The sequence below is a fragment of the Phodopus roborovskii genome, unplaced genomic scaffold, assembly GCF_943737965.1.
Source record: "Phodopus roborovskii unplaced genomic scaffold, PHOROB, whole genome shotgun sequence".
NCBI lineage: Eukaryota > Metazoa > Chordata > Mammalia > Rodentia > Cricetidae > Phodopus > Phodopus roborovskii.
The window spans coordinates 3,704,564-3,720,344 of NW_026126586.1; the positions used below are offsets into that span (position 1 = coordinate 3,704,564).

The 15,781-nt window shown below is 45.6% G+C and overlaps 1 protein-coding gene across 1 annotated transcript in view; it reads right to left on the reverse strand.

Annotated features, from left to right (window-relative positions):
* Positions 1 to 15,077, reverse strand: part of LOC127236515 (kinesin-like protein KIF6) — a 134,638-nt gene extending 119,561 nt beyond the window's left edge. The window contains exons 1-3 of the mRNA XM_051204202.1: positions 14,898 to 15,077; positions 8,960 to 9,069; positions 3,706 to 3,780 (exon numbers count right to left, since the gene is read on the reverse strand). Of these exons, the coding sequence (XP_051060159.1) occupies positions 3,706 to 3,780; positions 8,960 to 9,069; positions 14,898 to 14,963 (251 nt within the window). The 5' untranslated portion in view covers positions 14,964 to 15,077. The remainder of the gene's footprint in view (positions 1 to 3,705; positions 3,781 to 8,959; positions 9,070 to 14,897) is intronic.
* Between the last annotated feature and the right edge of the window lie 704 nt (positions 15,078 to 15,781).

Sequence of the window (15,781 nt, forward strand, 5' to 3'; positions counted from 1 at the left end):
TTGAGGCCAGCCCGGCCTACAAAGAGTTCCAGGACAGCCAGGGCTATATAGTGAGACTCCTCTCAAAATGAATTATTAGCTAATCAATCAATTAATTAATTTCACCAAATGAATGATGGCTAAAGCTTAATTTATGTGGCATAATTATTTTCTTTTGAGAGCATTTACACTTTTTAAGGGCAAATGGCATTTGAGTACACAGAACTGTGGTTGATAGGGCCATCAGAGACTACAGACACTTGTGTCACAGGAAGGAAAGTCCAGAAAATGGGAAGTTACAGGGAAATTTGTTCCCCCGCCCCCAAACCGACTGCCCAGATATATGCTTATCTTAGCCTGCCCTTTCTCAAGGGCACGGAGTTGAGTGACGTGGCTGACTGATGCTGAGAGGGAGGTGGAATGAGTTTGGACAAAATGACCTTTCCTGTAACATGAATGGCATCCATAAGGTTAGCAAGGGTGCCGGATGATTAGTGCGATTAAAGCAACACAAATGTCAAGTCACAGGAAGAAGTAGACTCTCATCTTATATCCACAGCTTCATAACTGTGTGGTCAGGCAAAAGTCCATCAGATGCCCAGCGTCCTGGCTTCCCACCCAAAGCACCATCTGAGATTCCTTCATTAGCAGCGTGAGACTCTCCACAGGACAGCGCTCTGAAGTTGTCAAAGCACTCCGGTGCACACATAAGTGTATTCTTACTGCTATCTGACAATCCTAAATCGTAAATCTGCTTGCTATTTAGAGAAGAATACGCTGTAAATTCTGACCCAGAACTCAAGGGTGGGGATAAAAGGGGAGCCCCGAATTCACAGAGGACAGAAATCCTATCAAGCAAGCTCATGCTCCAGGTGGAGATATTTGGATCTGTAGGCGACAACGAACTGAACAAAGTCATTGGTGTACCCAGCCTCACTCCAGCCATTTAATGTGTGTCGTAAGTATGGCTGTGCTGTTGACAGTGGGTTACAAGGCCCAGCACTAGAGTCAAAGTCTTTCCAGCTGCTGTCCATCGCTATCCACCTGTGTAGGAAAGCGTTCCTAGAAGGCCTTGCTTCTGTTGGCCTTTCCTATCTACCATTCTTTGGAAGGATAGTAAGACAAACTGGAATGGCTAGAGAGACCTTGGAATTATCTGTGAATGCATTATCTTCAGACACAGATTTAAGATAAAGAAAAGCTAAGGAAAAGAGCAGAGGCTCCAAGTGGGGAGTGGAGATATTTCCTGCCATGGATGAGTGAAGAAGCCTCCAAATGAAACACAAAGCTAGAGGCTGGAGAGATGGCTCAATGGTCAGGAGCATTCCCTGCTCTTGCAGAGGACCTGGGTTTGGGTCCCAGCACCTACACTGCAGCCCATAACCATCTGGACCTCCAGTTTCAGGGAACCCAATGCCCACTCTGTCTTCTGTGGGTATCTACACACTGTACCCACATGCAAGCACATACATGTAACGTCTTACAATTAAATGCAAGACTACTGCTCTGAAAAATAAGATTTAATCCATGGCTGTGGGTATAGAAGAAATCCTTAAAGCCTTTGTGCTTGTAATTTAGCAATGGAGGAAGACTGTATGAGATGGGAAGAGCTTGCTTTAGGCGAGATCCATAATGGAGAAGTGAGGGACAAGGAGCAACAATGGGTTTCCCCCACTGTCCGCAGAAAGTGACATGAACTAGTAAACTCGAAAACTGGCTCACTTAGCAGACATAGTTTTTCATCTTAGCTGTAACAATGGATGGTTACGGACCATTCTAATAGCTTCAGGATCAGAGAGCAACCTCACTGGCAGTCGCTCCCAGTGAGATTCCTCAAACGGGACAAGGTGTTTGCCACACAAGGTGTCTAGAGCAGTGGTTCCCAACCTTCCTAAAGCTGCAATCCTTTAATACAGTTCCTCATGGTGTGGTGACCCCAACCATAAAACTGTTTCCATGCTACTTCCTAACTGTAGCTTTGTTAGCATTATGAATCATGATGCAAACACTTTGGAGACAGAGGTTTGCCGAAGGGGGTGCCACCCACGGGTTGAGATCCACCGACCAAGACCCCAGGAAACTTTGTCAAGACACATCAGTGTGTTTGCGTCTCACTTCCCAGCACCATCATGCAAATGTCATCCTTTGCTGTCCCGGCCTGGAGCCGTGGGGATGTGTGGTGACATCTCTCCTGCACAAATGAAGCCTCTCTGGGGGTCAGAGAATGGAGCTTGCCACTAGCTAACCATAGAGGTTTGGAGGTCTGTCCAGACAGACAGGAAGTGGCGTAGCTGGACAGAAACAGGATATAAGCAGGGACAAACAGGAAATTGCTATCTTCTCTGCTGAGACGCTTAGGAGGTAAGGTGAGCTGTGGCTTGCTCCTTCTCTCTGATCTCTCAGCATTTTCCTCTACATCTGACTCTGGCTTTTTAATATCTAGACCAGTTAAGAACTCTGTTTACAGGTATACTGTAACATATGGCTCTACACAGTAAGGACCAAACTTTGACAGATCCAACCATCATTAGGCTCCTGAGTGTCACCCTTTAACCTTATTCTTTGTCCATTTGTCATTTGTTTGAAATACTGAGAGGCGGAGGAAATGACTCAGAGGGTAAAGTGCTTGTTTGCCGCATGAGAAGGACTGAAGTCAAATTCCCAGCACTCGTGGGAAAAGCTTGGCATGGCAGTGTATGCTTTCACCCAATCCCTGTGAATGCATTCACTCCACCACTGTGAGTGAAGCAGGCAGCTCCTGGGTGCTCACTGGCCAGCCATTCCTACTGACATTGTGAACTTTATGTTCAGTGAGAGACTCTATGTTAAAAAAAAATAAGGCAGAGATTGATGACTACCTTATATGCCATCCTAGAGCTTTCATCCAGTAGCTGATGGAAGCAGAAGCAGACACCCACAGCTAAACACTGAGCTAAATTCCTGGAATCCAGTTGTAGAGAGGGAGAAGTGATGAGCAAAGGGGTCGAGACCAGGCTGGGGAAACCCACATAAGGTAGCCATCAATCTCTACCTTCCATACTCTCAAGCACTGATAAGCACACACACACACACACACACACACACACACACACACACACACACACACGAACACACACATACATATACCACATAGACACATATGAAAATTAAATAACAATAGTAATAATAAAAGAAATACTGAACCAAGGAAAGTACACTGAAATAACAGTCAGAAAACCATCTTGACTCCCACCACCTTGAACAGTACCAGTCTACATAATCCTTGGTTTATGGAACCTTTTAAAGGATTTCTTTATGTGTTTGTGTGTATGTGTCTGCATGTCAGATGTACACAGGTGTGCAGGTGACCTTGGAGGCTGGAAGAGGGAGTTAGGACCCCAGAGCTAGAGTTATAGGAGGTTGTGAGCTGCCGTGTGGGAGCTGGGGAATGAACCCTGGTCTCTGCAAATGCAGTGTGTTCTCTTAACCACCGAGTCATTGCTCCTGCCCACAAGGGACCTTTTAAATTGGGACTAAGAAAAGCTATCCCATCTGCATCTCTTGTTTGCTTGGAGGCTCACAAGCAGCTACTGATATGAATGATTAATGCCATCACCGTTGTTTCATGCCCTGAAGCCAGAGTGTGTGATTGATACACGGAAACAAATGACCACAGTTCCCTGAGGAGAAGACTGGAGATAAGATGAAAAGCCACAAACCCACCGAACAGAGTCTGGGATGTCCTACCTCTCAGCGACTGGCTTGGCAATGATTTCGAAAATGATCTCTTGCTTTGCATCTTGGTCAAATATCCTTTGAAATCTGCAATGTGAAAATGGTAATTATCCCCAAGCTATAACTTCAAATACTATTGGATTGATGGATCTTGCTCTCATAAACACCTTTGTAAACGACCCCACGCTGACATCACTGGGCTTAGCTAACCTAACACAATGTTTACCCTGTCACCCCCACACTGTGTCATTGTGCTCTGGCTCACAAATGGCGAGTAAACAATATGGCTTTGACAAGATCTGAACAATTGTCCCCCTCTGAAAAAAAAATCTCACCAGCTTTGAACTACATAATAAACTGTGTGTTTTTGGCTCTCAAGAGGGACGGTGTGGCAGGCTTTCTCGGACTGCCAGCCCCTTCATCATGACACGGAGGCTTCTTATTAGATAGGAATTCTAGGCTTTAGTCTATGCTAATTTCTAGCTAGCTCTTCTACCTTGATTAAGCCTGTTTCTCTTCATCTGTTTTGCCTTGAGGAACTTTTACCTTTCCTTCTGTGCATCTTACTCTGCTGCTTCATCCACGTCTGCTGGGCTGGGGGCTCCCGGGCTAGCTGGCCCCAGGCATCTCCTTCTCTTTCTTCCTCCTTTTCTCTCCAGCCTAGACCCCTCCTCCTTACTGACTCTGTTTGCCTGCCACTCCCTTTGTCCCTCTACTGCCTAGCTATTGGCTGTTCAGCTTTTTATTAGACCAATCAGGTGCCTTAGGCAAGGTAAAACAGCATCACATCTTTACACAGTTAAACAAATGCAGCATAAACAAATGTAACACATCTTTGCCTTGTTGAACAAATATTCCACAACAGGACAGTGTCTGTGGCTAGTGTCAGAGTCAAAGCTCTAGAAATACATGAGTTGGGAACCCAAGAGCAGGATGTAAAGGCCCTTGGGCTTGAGGGAAGACTGCAAGCATGAACTGTGCAATCCATTGGAACTGCAGTTATTGCCCAGGCATCGGGTACCTCCTTCCACAACACTGATTCCGGCTTTGGGTGTTGTCGTCTCATTCCCTTGCCCAGGATTCAAGAGTCAGAAAAGACTGCTCTGTCCAGCGAAGCCAGGTCTTCACCAGAGCAGCAGGGAAGGGCGTTCTGGGAGGTGCCAGAGCGCCAGCTCCATCCTTGCAGAATCACTCTTAAGTTTGGTATAGGATTGCCAGCACAGCAGGACACTGGGTGACATAAACTCTTCTTCTGCAGCAAGTTCAGCACCCACTGAAACATCCCAAAGGCGGACCTTCGGCAGAGCACTGACTGGCCTGTTTCTGTTTTCCATGTATGTAACTCCTCTCCCTCCGCCCCCCTCCCGGCCCCTCTCTCTGCATATATGCATGTGCAGAGGTCAGAAGACAACCTTGGTGTCTTTCCTTGGGTTTCATCCACTTTTGTTTTAAAGACAGTGTCTCCCAGTGGCCTGGAGCTCGCAGAGCCAGCTAAGCTGTCTGGCCACCAAGCCCTAGTGCCTCTATCTCCCTGGTCCTGGCTTATAGGCATATCTTCCCATCTGACTTTTAAAATGAAGGTTCTGGGGATCGAACACGGGTTATCAAGCTTGCCAAGTAAGCACTCTGCCAACTGAGATCTCTTCCCAGTGCCTTACCTGTTTCAAAATAAAGGTGGAGCACATACAGACTTTAAGGTAAAAACTCAAGCAAAACTTTTGAGGGCATCTTAAGCAGCTTGTGTAGTGGCTTTGAACCTCTGGTCAGCATGCCTGCCCACTGCACAAGTCAGCTGGCCACGTTAACTGAAGTGGCAGGACTACAGGGACATATAAGACAGTTTTCCTACTGGGGAGTACAGATAGCTGCCCAGAGTTAGATTAGAAATAAAAATAGAAAGAAATTTATCATCGCAGACCAATACCAACTTCCAAGGACCCCTAGGGCTTGCCAACCTTCATTTGAGATGAGCAAATGCTGAGAGAGTCTAAAGAAGAGTTCTCAACCTTCCGAATGCAGTGGTGACCCCCAACGCTAAAACAATTTTATGTCATAACTGTAATTTTGCTACTGTTATGAATTATAATATAAATATATGTATTTTCTGATGGTCCTAGCAACCTCTGTGAAAGGGCCATTCAGCCCCATGGGGGGGGGGTCACAGTCCACAGGCTGAGAACCAGTAGTCTAAGGATATGAGCAAGCGGGTAGCATTGCTGTTGGTGTGCCCGGACCACTCCTTCAGAACAATCAGAGAACCGCAGCCTTGGGTCTGAACACCAGCATAGCACAGAAGTCCACAGAGCACACAGCCACCATGCGTGAGTGTGCTCTAAGAAGCGTGGAGCTACCCTGGTGGTGATGATTACAGACGTCCATCAGGGCCTCTGGGAAGCTGCCTATGAACAGGGCCTGCTGGCTTCTCTCACCTGGTTGTTGGTGACCTTGAGGCAATGTGACATTCCCCACCCCATTTCCCTGAGCACTAGGAACTACATCTATTACTGTAACATCAACAGGTGCCAGGTACCTTCAAGTCACCCAGAGAACATATTCTGAAATGTTCCTTGTAAAAAGTTAATTATGGTCAGGCCATCTACTTACCTACCTATTTCCAAAATGCAGGTCAAGTGCTTCCCACATGCTAGACACACCACCAAGGTTGTAATCAGATTGAAATATACTTTGAGAACAATACTTGTAAAACATATTGAAGTCCTTGGGGGAGGGGTATGATACCCTCTGGCTAGAGAGATGGCTCCGCCATTAAGGTTAAGAGGCTAAAAGTACCTGCTGCTCTTACAGAGGACCCAAGTTCAGTTTTCAGCACCACACAGGGAACCTTGAAACCACTTGTAAGTCCAACTCTAGGGGACACAATGCCCTTTTCTAACCTCCGTGGGCACCTGCACACAGATTTCTCACAACACCTAATATAGTGCACATACACATAATTTTAAAAACTTAAAGGACATTTACATCCATTAAATCATTTTAAAATTATATCTTCTGATCGTTCAAAACATAGTGGAACAAGAGATAATTGAGATAGTTTTATTATCTCCATACTTCAGGATGGAAACTTCAAGATCAAAGTTCATGGTTAATTGGTAATTGTGTATTAAGCATCAAATATCTCCAAACTTCTCACTTTCACGACAGAGTTATGTTACAATCTGGACAGGAACTTTGACCAGCTGTCTTCTGAAGAACAAAAGAGAATCCTAGAATTCAGAACAGCTGCAACAAGTTCAGTCCAAACTCTGGTGAAGATTAAGCTGAGGCCATGGAGATAAGACATAGCCCGGGGGCCTCATGTCTATCAACAACACACAGAGACAGAAAGTAGGGTTCCCGAGGACCAAGATGTCCCTTCATTCATTAGGATGTTGTGTGGCCTTTGCCTGAAGCCCATTTCAACTGCACAGGGCTAATCTCCTAGTCTCAAGCCTTTATTTTGAAACCTTCTTCTTCACCCCACAAGATGACAACTCCATCCTTTTAAGTGTTCAATCCCAAACTCCCCAGCACCCTTGATCATTCTCTTTGTTTTACTCTGTAATGAGTTCATTGGCAAACTCTGTCAACTCTGGCCTCCAAATGCCCAGAATCCAATTAGAGTAGAGCCAGGCATCCTCAGACCCACGTCTGCAGGTGTGCAGACATCTTACATCATGCTCCTCTCTCCATATATTATGCAGATTTCTCATAACACCTAACAGGGCAAATGTCATTGGAATAGCTTTACACTACGCTGTTTATGGAAAGATGATAAAAGACCCTGTGTGTGTTCAGCACAGATTTTTTTAATTCTGTTTAGTCCCTGGGTTGGTAAGAACCATGGATGTAGAACAGGATACAATGGACATTTCTCAGCACTCTATTTCCCACCAATTATTTTACCTGTCTTCCTTACCCCCTTACAGTATGTGTTGCCATGACAGCAAGTGCCATCCTACTGCAAGGTCAGCAAGGGCCATGCTATGGCAACAGAGATGTGATGCCTTCATCCTCCTCAGCATCACCCCTTTCCTACCCATGGCACTTGAGATGACAGCTCCACTCATAAGTTCCTATATAAGCTGGCCTCTCGGTGCCTTCTACCTGTCTTCTTCCTGTCTGTACCTTGCTTACTCTGTAAGCCTCATGGTCCCCTTTCTGTCCTCAACAGACAAGCACTTTTTTGTCTTGAGGACTTTGTTTTCCTGTCCTTGTGGCCTGGACCTCGCATCTCTCAGGATGGCAGTGAAGAATACACCGCCCAAGAGAAATACAAAACTATTCATATATGTTATTTAAAGTGCTCCAGCTCCAGTTCAAAATAAAAGAAAAAAATAGGAGCTGGAAAATTAATTAGAATTGCTGATATATTCAAATTTTTGTCACTATAATATGGGATCAATATGAAAAAAAAGTTCCTGAGATATTTTATATTCTCTTCGTTTTTTTCATACTGAATGTTCAGAATGAATGGATGCATTATAGAGTACCTCATTTCAGGACAGATGTGATCCAAGTGGATGGTCCATAGGACATCCCAGGTACTGTGCACCTGAGACCCATGTATCATTTATATCACAAAAAAAAAAAAAAGCCCACCTAAGTAACACAGAGACCGGGCCATGACATCAACCTTTAATAACATCTATACATTCGTGGACTTCTTGAGGGACTAACCCACAAGGAGCAGAGTAAGATAATCATAACACTAAAGCTGGAATCTGACACTATAGGGTGTTGCTTCTTTATTATCCATGTGTGGTATGTATGAGTTCATATGCATGCACACTTGTGTGTGGGGTGCACATGTTCACAGTGTATTTGTGGAATCAAAGGACAGCTTCACATGCCCATAATCAGGGTTCGTTCCAACTTGTTTGAGGACGGAGCTCTAATTGGCCTGCAACTTTGCCAGGTTGGCTAGCTCATGGCCTTCCAGGGTTCCACCTCTCTCTGGCTCCCATCTTACTCTTACTGGGATCTCATGGGTGTGTTACTATGTCCAGCTTTCTCATGGGTTCTAGGGGTCTGAACCCAGGTCCCCAGGCTTGGAAGGCAAGTACTTTATGGACAGGGCTGTAATATAATCTCCAGCCCTGGAATATAATCTCAAACACAGAAACCTACCTTTTAACCTTGGCCACAATAATGACCTCTATATACCAGCTGAGCTTGCCACAGAAATGGGGCTGATGATTTTGGCAACAGAAGCTGACACAGGACAAGCACTTGCTTAGTAAACAAAGCAGAGGGACGCAAACCTTACTTAAACTTGTAGCTTTCTCTCTTATTGTTCACAAATCCATCTGCCAGATCTCGGGGTAAGAGAATTTCCAAGCTATGTGTTAATTTTTCATCTTCATCTATAGAATAAATCTGCAAATATAAGAACAGGTGGGTATAAATGGTAAAATTCCAGCATGACCTCTTACCTGAATTGATTAGCATTGTATTGGTACAAAAACTGTGCTTTTATGACAAAATATCATAGCACAGTATACTATGTAAAATCCTCTTTGAACTGTTAGTAGGCTCATACAAATACATAGGACAAAACAAGAGTTAAAACCTAAATGATGCTTGTATTGGTGACTTGTTGTTAATGTGATAAAAGGCCATAACCAAAAACAATTTATGCAAGAAAGAGTGTTTTGGCTCGTGGTTCCTGTGGGAGAGTCCACGAGGGCAGGGAGAAGGCATGGCAGCCGGAGGAGGAAGCCTGGGGGTCATATCTTCACACACGAGCATGAGACAAAGAGACTGAACTGGGAGTGTGGTGAGGCTATAGACCCACAAAGCCAAACCTAGTGACACACTTCCTCCAGCAAGACTCCAGCTCCAACTAATAGTGCCAGCAGCTGGAGACCCAGCATTGACGTGTCTGAGCCTAAGGGAGACACTCGCATTCAAATACACCAGGCTGCATCAAGGTTCTGATGATCTAATATCCAGCTTTGATTGGGTAAATACATCCTTGTCATTGAGAAGACCCTCAAAGGCATTATTCTAGGCACTGCTTCCCCATCTAGAGAAGAAGTTCACATTCTTGCTACAACCCATAAGCTCTTCTGAGCATGTGTGAACTACAGACAAGAGTCTCAACAATGCCATCTGAACCTTCTCAGGGAGCTAAGAGGGGTGTCCAAGTTTCAGTTACATCCCCCCCAAATCCCACATTTCAGGAATCTGGTATGTCACATGCTTTGAAAAGGTACGTGCGCATGTCTTTGATATCTTGTGCTTTCATCGAAGCTCAGCCACTACTTAATAAGTGACCTGGGAGAAATCACTTCCACTTTCCAAGCTGATGTGGACGCAGAGAGCCCTAAAACCGTGACAGTGGAAACATTTTCTGATTCCCGTCTCTGTTACTCACTCTTTATTTCTTGGCCAGGAAAATCAACACTCTAGGCAACAAAACTAAACAAAACAAAACAAAAAGCCCTACTATTTAATGTCTATATGCTGAACCAGACTACCAGGTGTGTGACCAGCCACTGCTCTCAGCATCAAAGGTTCGATACACAAAGTGTGGGAAACAAAATCCCCAGACTCTCGGAGAGCAAGGCTGGGGGTCGGATGATGTAATGCAAATGGAAGTATTCTGTAATCCACCATAAAAAGAAGATTGAAAAAGGCTTCTTGTCTTTCACCAGGAAATAAAATACTTTCTTACAGGCACTACTTCCTGTCTAAGTGAGACTCGTTTGACGTATGATTAGAGGGTAAGAGTCATATTCCTACCCACGGAAAACCCAAGTTTATAGAAAGCATGAATAAGTGCCAAGGCAGATTCTTGTTTTGTTTGTTTGTTTTGTTTTTTGAATTTGAGACAGGGTCTCACTGTATAACCCAGGCTGGCTTGGAACTCACTCTGTTGACCCAGCTGGCAGAGATCCATCTATTACTGCCACCAAATCCAAGTGCTGAAATTAAAGGCATGTGCCACCATGCCTGGCCTAGGCTGATTCTTATTGAAACAACTTACTTAAAAAACATGAAAAGTTCAGGTGAAAAAGCTATTTTGTAAAATAAAATTTCTGAAAGCAGAAGGGGGCATTTGAGGCTTTCTGACTACAGTTGTTTTTTGTTTGTTTGTTTGTTTGTTTGTTTTGTTTTGTTTTTTTCTCCCAAAAGACATTTAAAAACTCTATGCTGCTAGGATAGAACCTAACACAACCAGCAATAAATAAGTGAACAAACACACAAAACAACAAAACCAAAAGCCAATGAAATAATGCCTAATGACACTCTATCGTACTCGCAGACCAGAACCGAGCATACTCGTCATTAGTCTTTGTCCAGTAACGGATGGGAGCAGATGCAGACACCCACAGCCAAACAGTAGGCAGAGCTCAGGAAATCCTGTAGGGCAGGGAGAGGAAGGATTGTAGGAGCCAGAGGGGTCAAGGACACAAGAACACAGCCCACAGAACAAACTGTGGGCTCATAGGAGCTCACAAAGAGTGAAGCGACTATCCGGGAGCCTGCGTGGGTCTGCCTAGACACTTTGCATCATGCCATGGTGTGTAACTTAGTGTTCTTATGGGACTCCTAACTTGTTTGCCTGCTTTTGGGACTCTTTTCCTCCTACTGGATTGCCTTTCCCGGCCTTAATATGAGGGGATGTGCCTAGTCTTATTGTAACTTGTTATGTCATGTTTGGTTGGTATCCTTGGGAGGCCTGCTCCTTTCTGAAGGGCAACAGAGAAGTGGATCTGGGGGAGAAGAAGGCTGGGAGGAGGGAGGGGAAACTGTGGTCTGGATGTAATATAGGAGAGAAGAATACAAAACAATTTATCCGGTAGGGTAGGGCATTGCTAGTTTAATAGACGTGAGTAAGAGAAGTGTATAACACGAAATACACAAAACCGAGGGTGACACATACATTTTAAAAAATCTGTATCTTGGGTGGAGATCTCAGTGGTTAAGAATGCCTGCTATTCTTTCAAAGGACATGGGTTTGGTGTGTGGAATTTCTGCCCCCTTCTGGCCTCTGAGAGTATCTGCACTCACTTGGGGACACACACACGGACACACACACACACACACACACACACACACACACAATTTTAAGAAGGAATCTTTACAGACAATTAGTATCTCTCTATGCTCAGTAATCAGAAAGGGAGGGACTGAGGTAGCAGATGAATTCCCACCACTGTGCTTAAGCCATCCTTCAAGGGACTGGGAAGTCCCTGAGAGCTAGGAAGTGGCCCAGTATAGCTGCTTCCTGACGTCCACATGGCCCTGAGTTGAAGCCCTCACACTGCCACCACCAAAGAGAAGAAAAAAGTCCCTCGCTCTTATGTGTAGTGCTCTCCCCCCCTCCCCCGTGTGTGTGTGTGTGTGTGTGTGTGTGTGTGTGTGTGTGTGTGTGTGTGTAATGCTGAGACAGGGTCTCAGTGTAAAGTCCAGACTATCCTAGAACTCACTATATAGACCTGGCTGGACTTGAACTCACAGAGATGCATGCACCTACCTCTGCCTCCCTACTACTGGAATTAAAGATGTGTGCCATCTGACTCAGATGTTTGCCTGTTTGTTTTTCAAAAAGAGGCAAAATCAAAACAAGAAGAAACCAGGGTCTCAGACAGTAGTAGCCAATACTATTAGAGTTGCTGGAGCTCACTATGGGGCCCAAGTTGACCTCAAACTCACAAAAGTCCCCCTGGTTCCCACCCCCTCACCCTACCACCACCACCACTGAGAGCCAGGACTGATAGGCATGTGCCTCCAGGTCTGGCCTAATCTGTAAGACGGAATGATTGATATTTTTATGATTCAAGGAGTTAGATAGATGAAGCCTTGGAACTGCTCTTGGTTTTGTATTATAAACAGCCACGACATTTATAGGGACAAGAAGAACCCTGCTCCAGTGGGGCTTCTGGAGGACAGAGGGGACACACTGGCTAGGTATGTGTCAACTCTATGCTTGTAGCAGCATAATGAGCTGCTATGACAGAAGCTGAAATCGTGAAGATGTGATATGACATCTGAGCTTATTTCCTGGAGGACCACAACCCACTCTGTGCTCATGGCTAAGCTTCAAGACTCCTCAAGAGCTTCCCAGTTCTACCCCTGCCACCTCCTAACCATGGCTCGGCTTCTCTTCGACTGCTAACTAAGTCCAAAGACTAAGAATTGGGAGGTCAGTGTTACATGTACTTTGAAAGATCTCTGTGCAGTATCTGCTAGGAGGTAGGAGCAAAGATGCCCAAAGTTCTCTACCTACTATGTTATTCCTTAACAAACATGAATAGTATTGGGACTGGAGAGATGGCTCAATGGTGAAGAGCACTTTCTCCTCTTACAAGAGGACCTGGGTTTGATACCCAGCACCCACATGGGGGCTCACAACCATTTATAGCTCCAGTTCCAGGGGATCTGATGCCCTCTTCTGGGTCTGCAGGCACTGAATGCATGTTGTATACATGGTTCTGATGGAAGCTCCACCTCAATACCCATTCCCCATCTCTCCCCACACCCCACCTCACCCCAGAAAGCCTGCCAAACAGGGCTCCTCCCACAGAGATGCTCAAGGCCATTCCCACAGGGTATTTAAATTGCCCTCTGCCAGAAAACAGACACATGGTCTGGAAAATCATCTGGGAGTGTTTTATCCACTAACCCTGTGCCTTTTCTAATTCGGTTTGATTTGGTCTGATTTAGATTGCTGTGTTGGTGGAGAGGCTTATCAGGGTACAGAAACTTTTAATACATATGTACCTGTAGATAAAACACTTGTACAAATAAAATAATTTTTTTTAAATGGCTAATATTTTTCTCTGGGGTCTTTTCTTACAGTTTTCCTGAATGTTTTTCATGGGATAAAGGCCATAGATCACAATGGCAGGGGCATTATAATCTCCTGATTTGTTTTAAGGACATAAATTACCAGAGGCCAATGCTAAATTATAGGATGCCATAATGTTACAAATTTGCATACATACAACACTGCAAAGAAATAGAGAGAAGACAATATTAAGTATACACTTATTCTAGGCATTCATAAACATGAATAAAGTTGCCTGAATACTCACTTTGGAAGCCAGGGGAAAGCTTTTGGGGGTTTTGTTGTGTTTCCTCTGTAGCAGAAATATAAGTTTCAAAAGCCTTAATTAAAATTAAACTTGGTGCCTCAGGCCCAGAAAAAACAAACAAACAAACAAAAACCACCTGGAGTGGGGGAGGGACTTGTTGGGAAGCAGGCTTGGGTGGTAAAGGTGGGAAGAGGAGGAGATGGTGAAAGAAACAATTAAAATTCCTGATACAAATGTAAAGTTAAAAATAAATAAACAAACAAAGGCATGGCGACCCATGCCTTTAATTCCATCATTTAGGAAGCAGAGGCAGGTGAGTTCAAGGCCAACCCGCTCTGCATACTGAAGCCTACTGAGTTCCAGCCAGCCACTACTACAAATGAAACCCTGCCTCAAGACAAACAACTAATTAAGCTAACATTAAACAAAGGTGAGTTCCTGTGACTCGCCATCTGGGCTCGCTGGCCGCTTTACTTAACCCACCACACAGGAGTCCTGTGTAAAATGAGGACAATAACAGCCCTAGCAGAGGACCAGTGCTAAACCAGAGAAGGGACCTGGCAGGTGATGCTTTCTCGGGACGCTGCCATAGCCATGCTCATCACCCAGAAGGCAGAAGCAGACGTCCCTCTTCACAACCTCGGCAGACTTCTGGATTTAACACACACCTCGGTTAATGGGTTAATGCTTTCTGGGGGCGGGGTGTGTGTCGGGACACAGCACATCTACTAAGAATGCATCACACACACACACACACACACACACACACACAAACACAAGCCTGTGAACATCGCAGAACAGCAAAGCAGTTAGATAAGAAATCCCGCAGGCTGTAGCCTGTGCACGCTTGCCTACAATTGTGTGATTCTGCCCACGAGAGTGCATTACAACACTTGCTCACAGGTTTTCCCATTGCGGACCCTTCAGCCCCAGCTCAGGTTGTGTGTGCAGGACTGGGGATTGGGAGCAGTGGCCCAGAAGAGTGCAAGGAGCACCTGTTTGTGGATTGGGCACCGCACAGGTGTCCGTGCAAACAGGCTCACGTGCACGGGTTGTGCACACCTGCTCCAGCTCTGGGCTGAGGGCCGCGCCCCGCCCCCCACCCCCCGCGCTGCCTCCCCTCCCCCCCACGCGCCCCACGCAGGACCCCGCGGCCCGTACCCCTTGCTGCTGCTTCCGCATCGAGGGCTTCACCCTAGCGAAAATCTGGATCGTCTGCTTCACCATCACCAGCGGAGACTCCACACTCACCCCTTGACCTTTTCGACTAAAGCCTCCCCAAAACTTCCTACTCACACCTGCTGAGACCCACTGCCCTAGCAACAGTAACCAAGGATGCTACCCAAGCAGCACCGCGGCCAGCGGGATCCCGCCTCCTCTACTCTAATTGGTCATGAACTGAGAGGAGGGGCTGAAGGCGGGACTGACCCGGGAGGGGTCGGTGCTGCGCATGTGTGTGGAAGATGCTCTAGGGACCTGGGTGGGAGGGTTTGCTATCCCCAGCCTGGCCCCTTTAGTAACAACTCCTTGCTCATTCTTTACCTCCTTTAAGTCTGTGTGGTCAGTCTGCCTTGATCACGCATTGAAGAAAAGGCCTTTTTTGGTTGCGGCTCTCAAGCTGCTCTGAGTTCTCTTGGAAATCGTTGAATGACGAAGCGGTTCTCAACAGAAATCACAACCCAAGGGCAAGGGCTGTGCTGAGTTCCCTGTGAAGAGACTGCTTCCCATGGGAAATGTCTGGAGACAGCTCCTGGGAGACAGCCTCTGAAAACGCGTCCAAACCTCCACTCACCAGGAAAAAGCAAATTAAAACCAAACCGCAATGTGGCTCAAATTGATAGTGACTGAGAACACATATATGAATGCACATATACATATGCATATACACATACACATACATATGCATGTATCTCCATCCTATCATCCTATCATGGCGTCCACCTCACCATCGTTTTTTCCTCAGAAGCCCAAGTTCTGAATGCATTTCCATTCCCACCTTTGTGTGGCTTTTGGTTTTTGTTTTTGTTTTCTCAGAAAATGGAAGG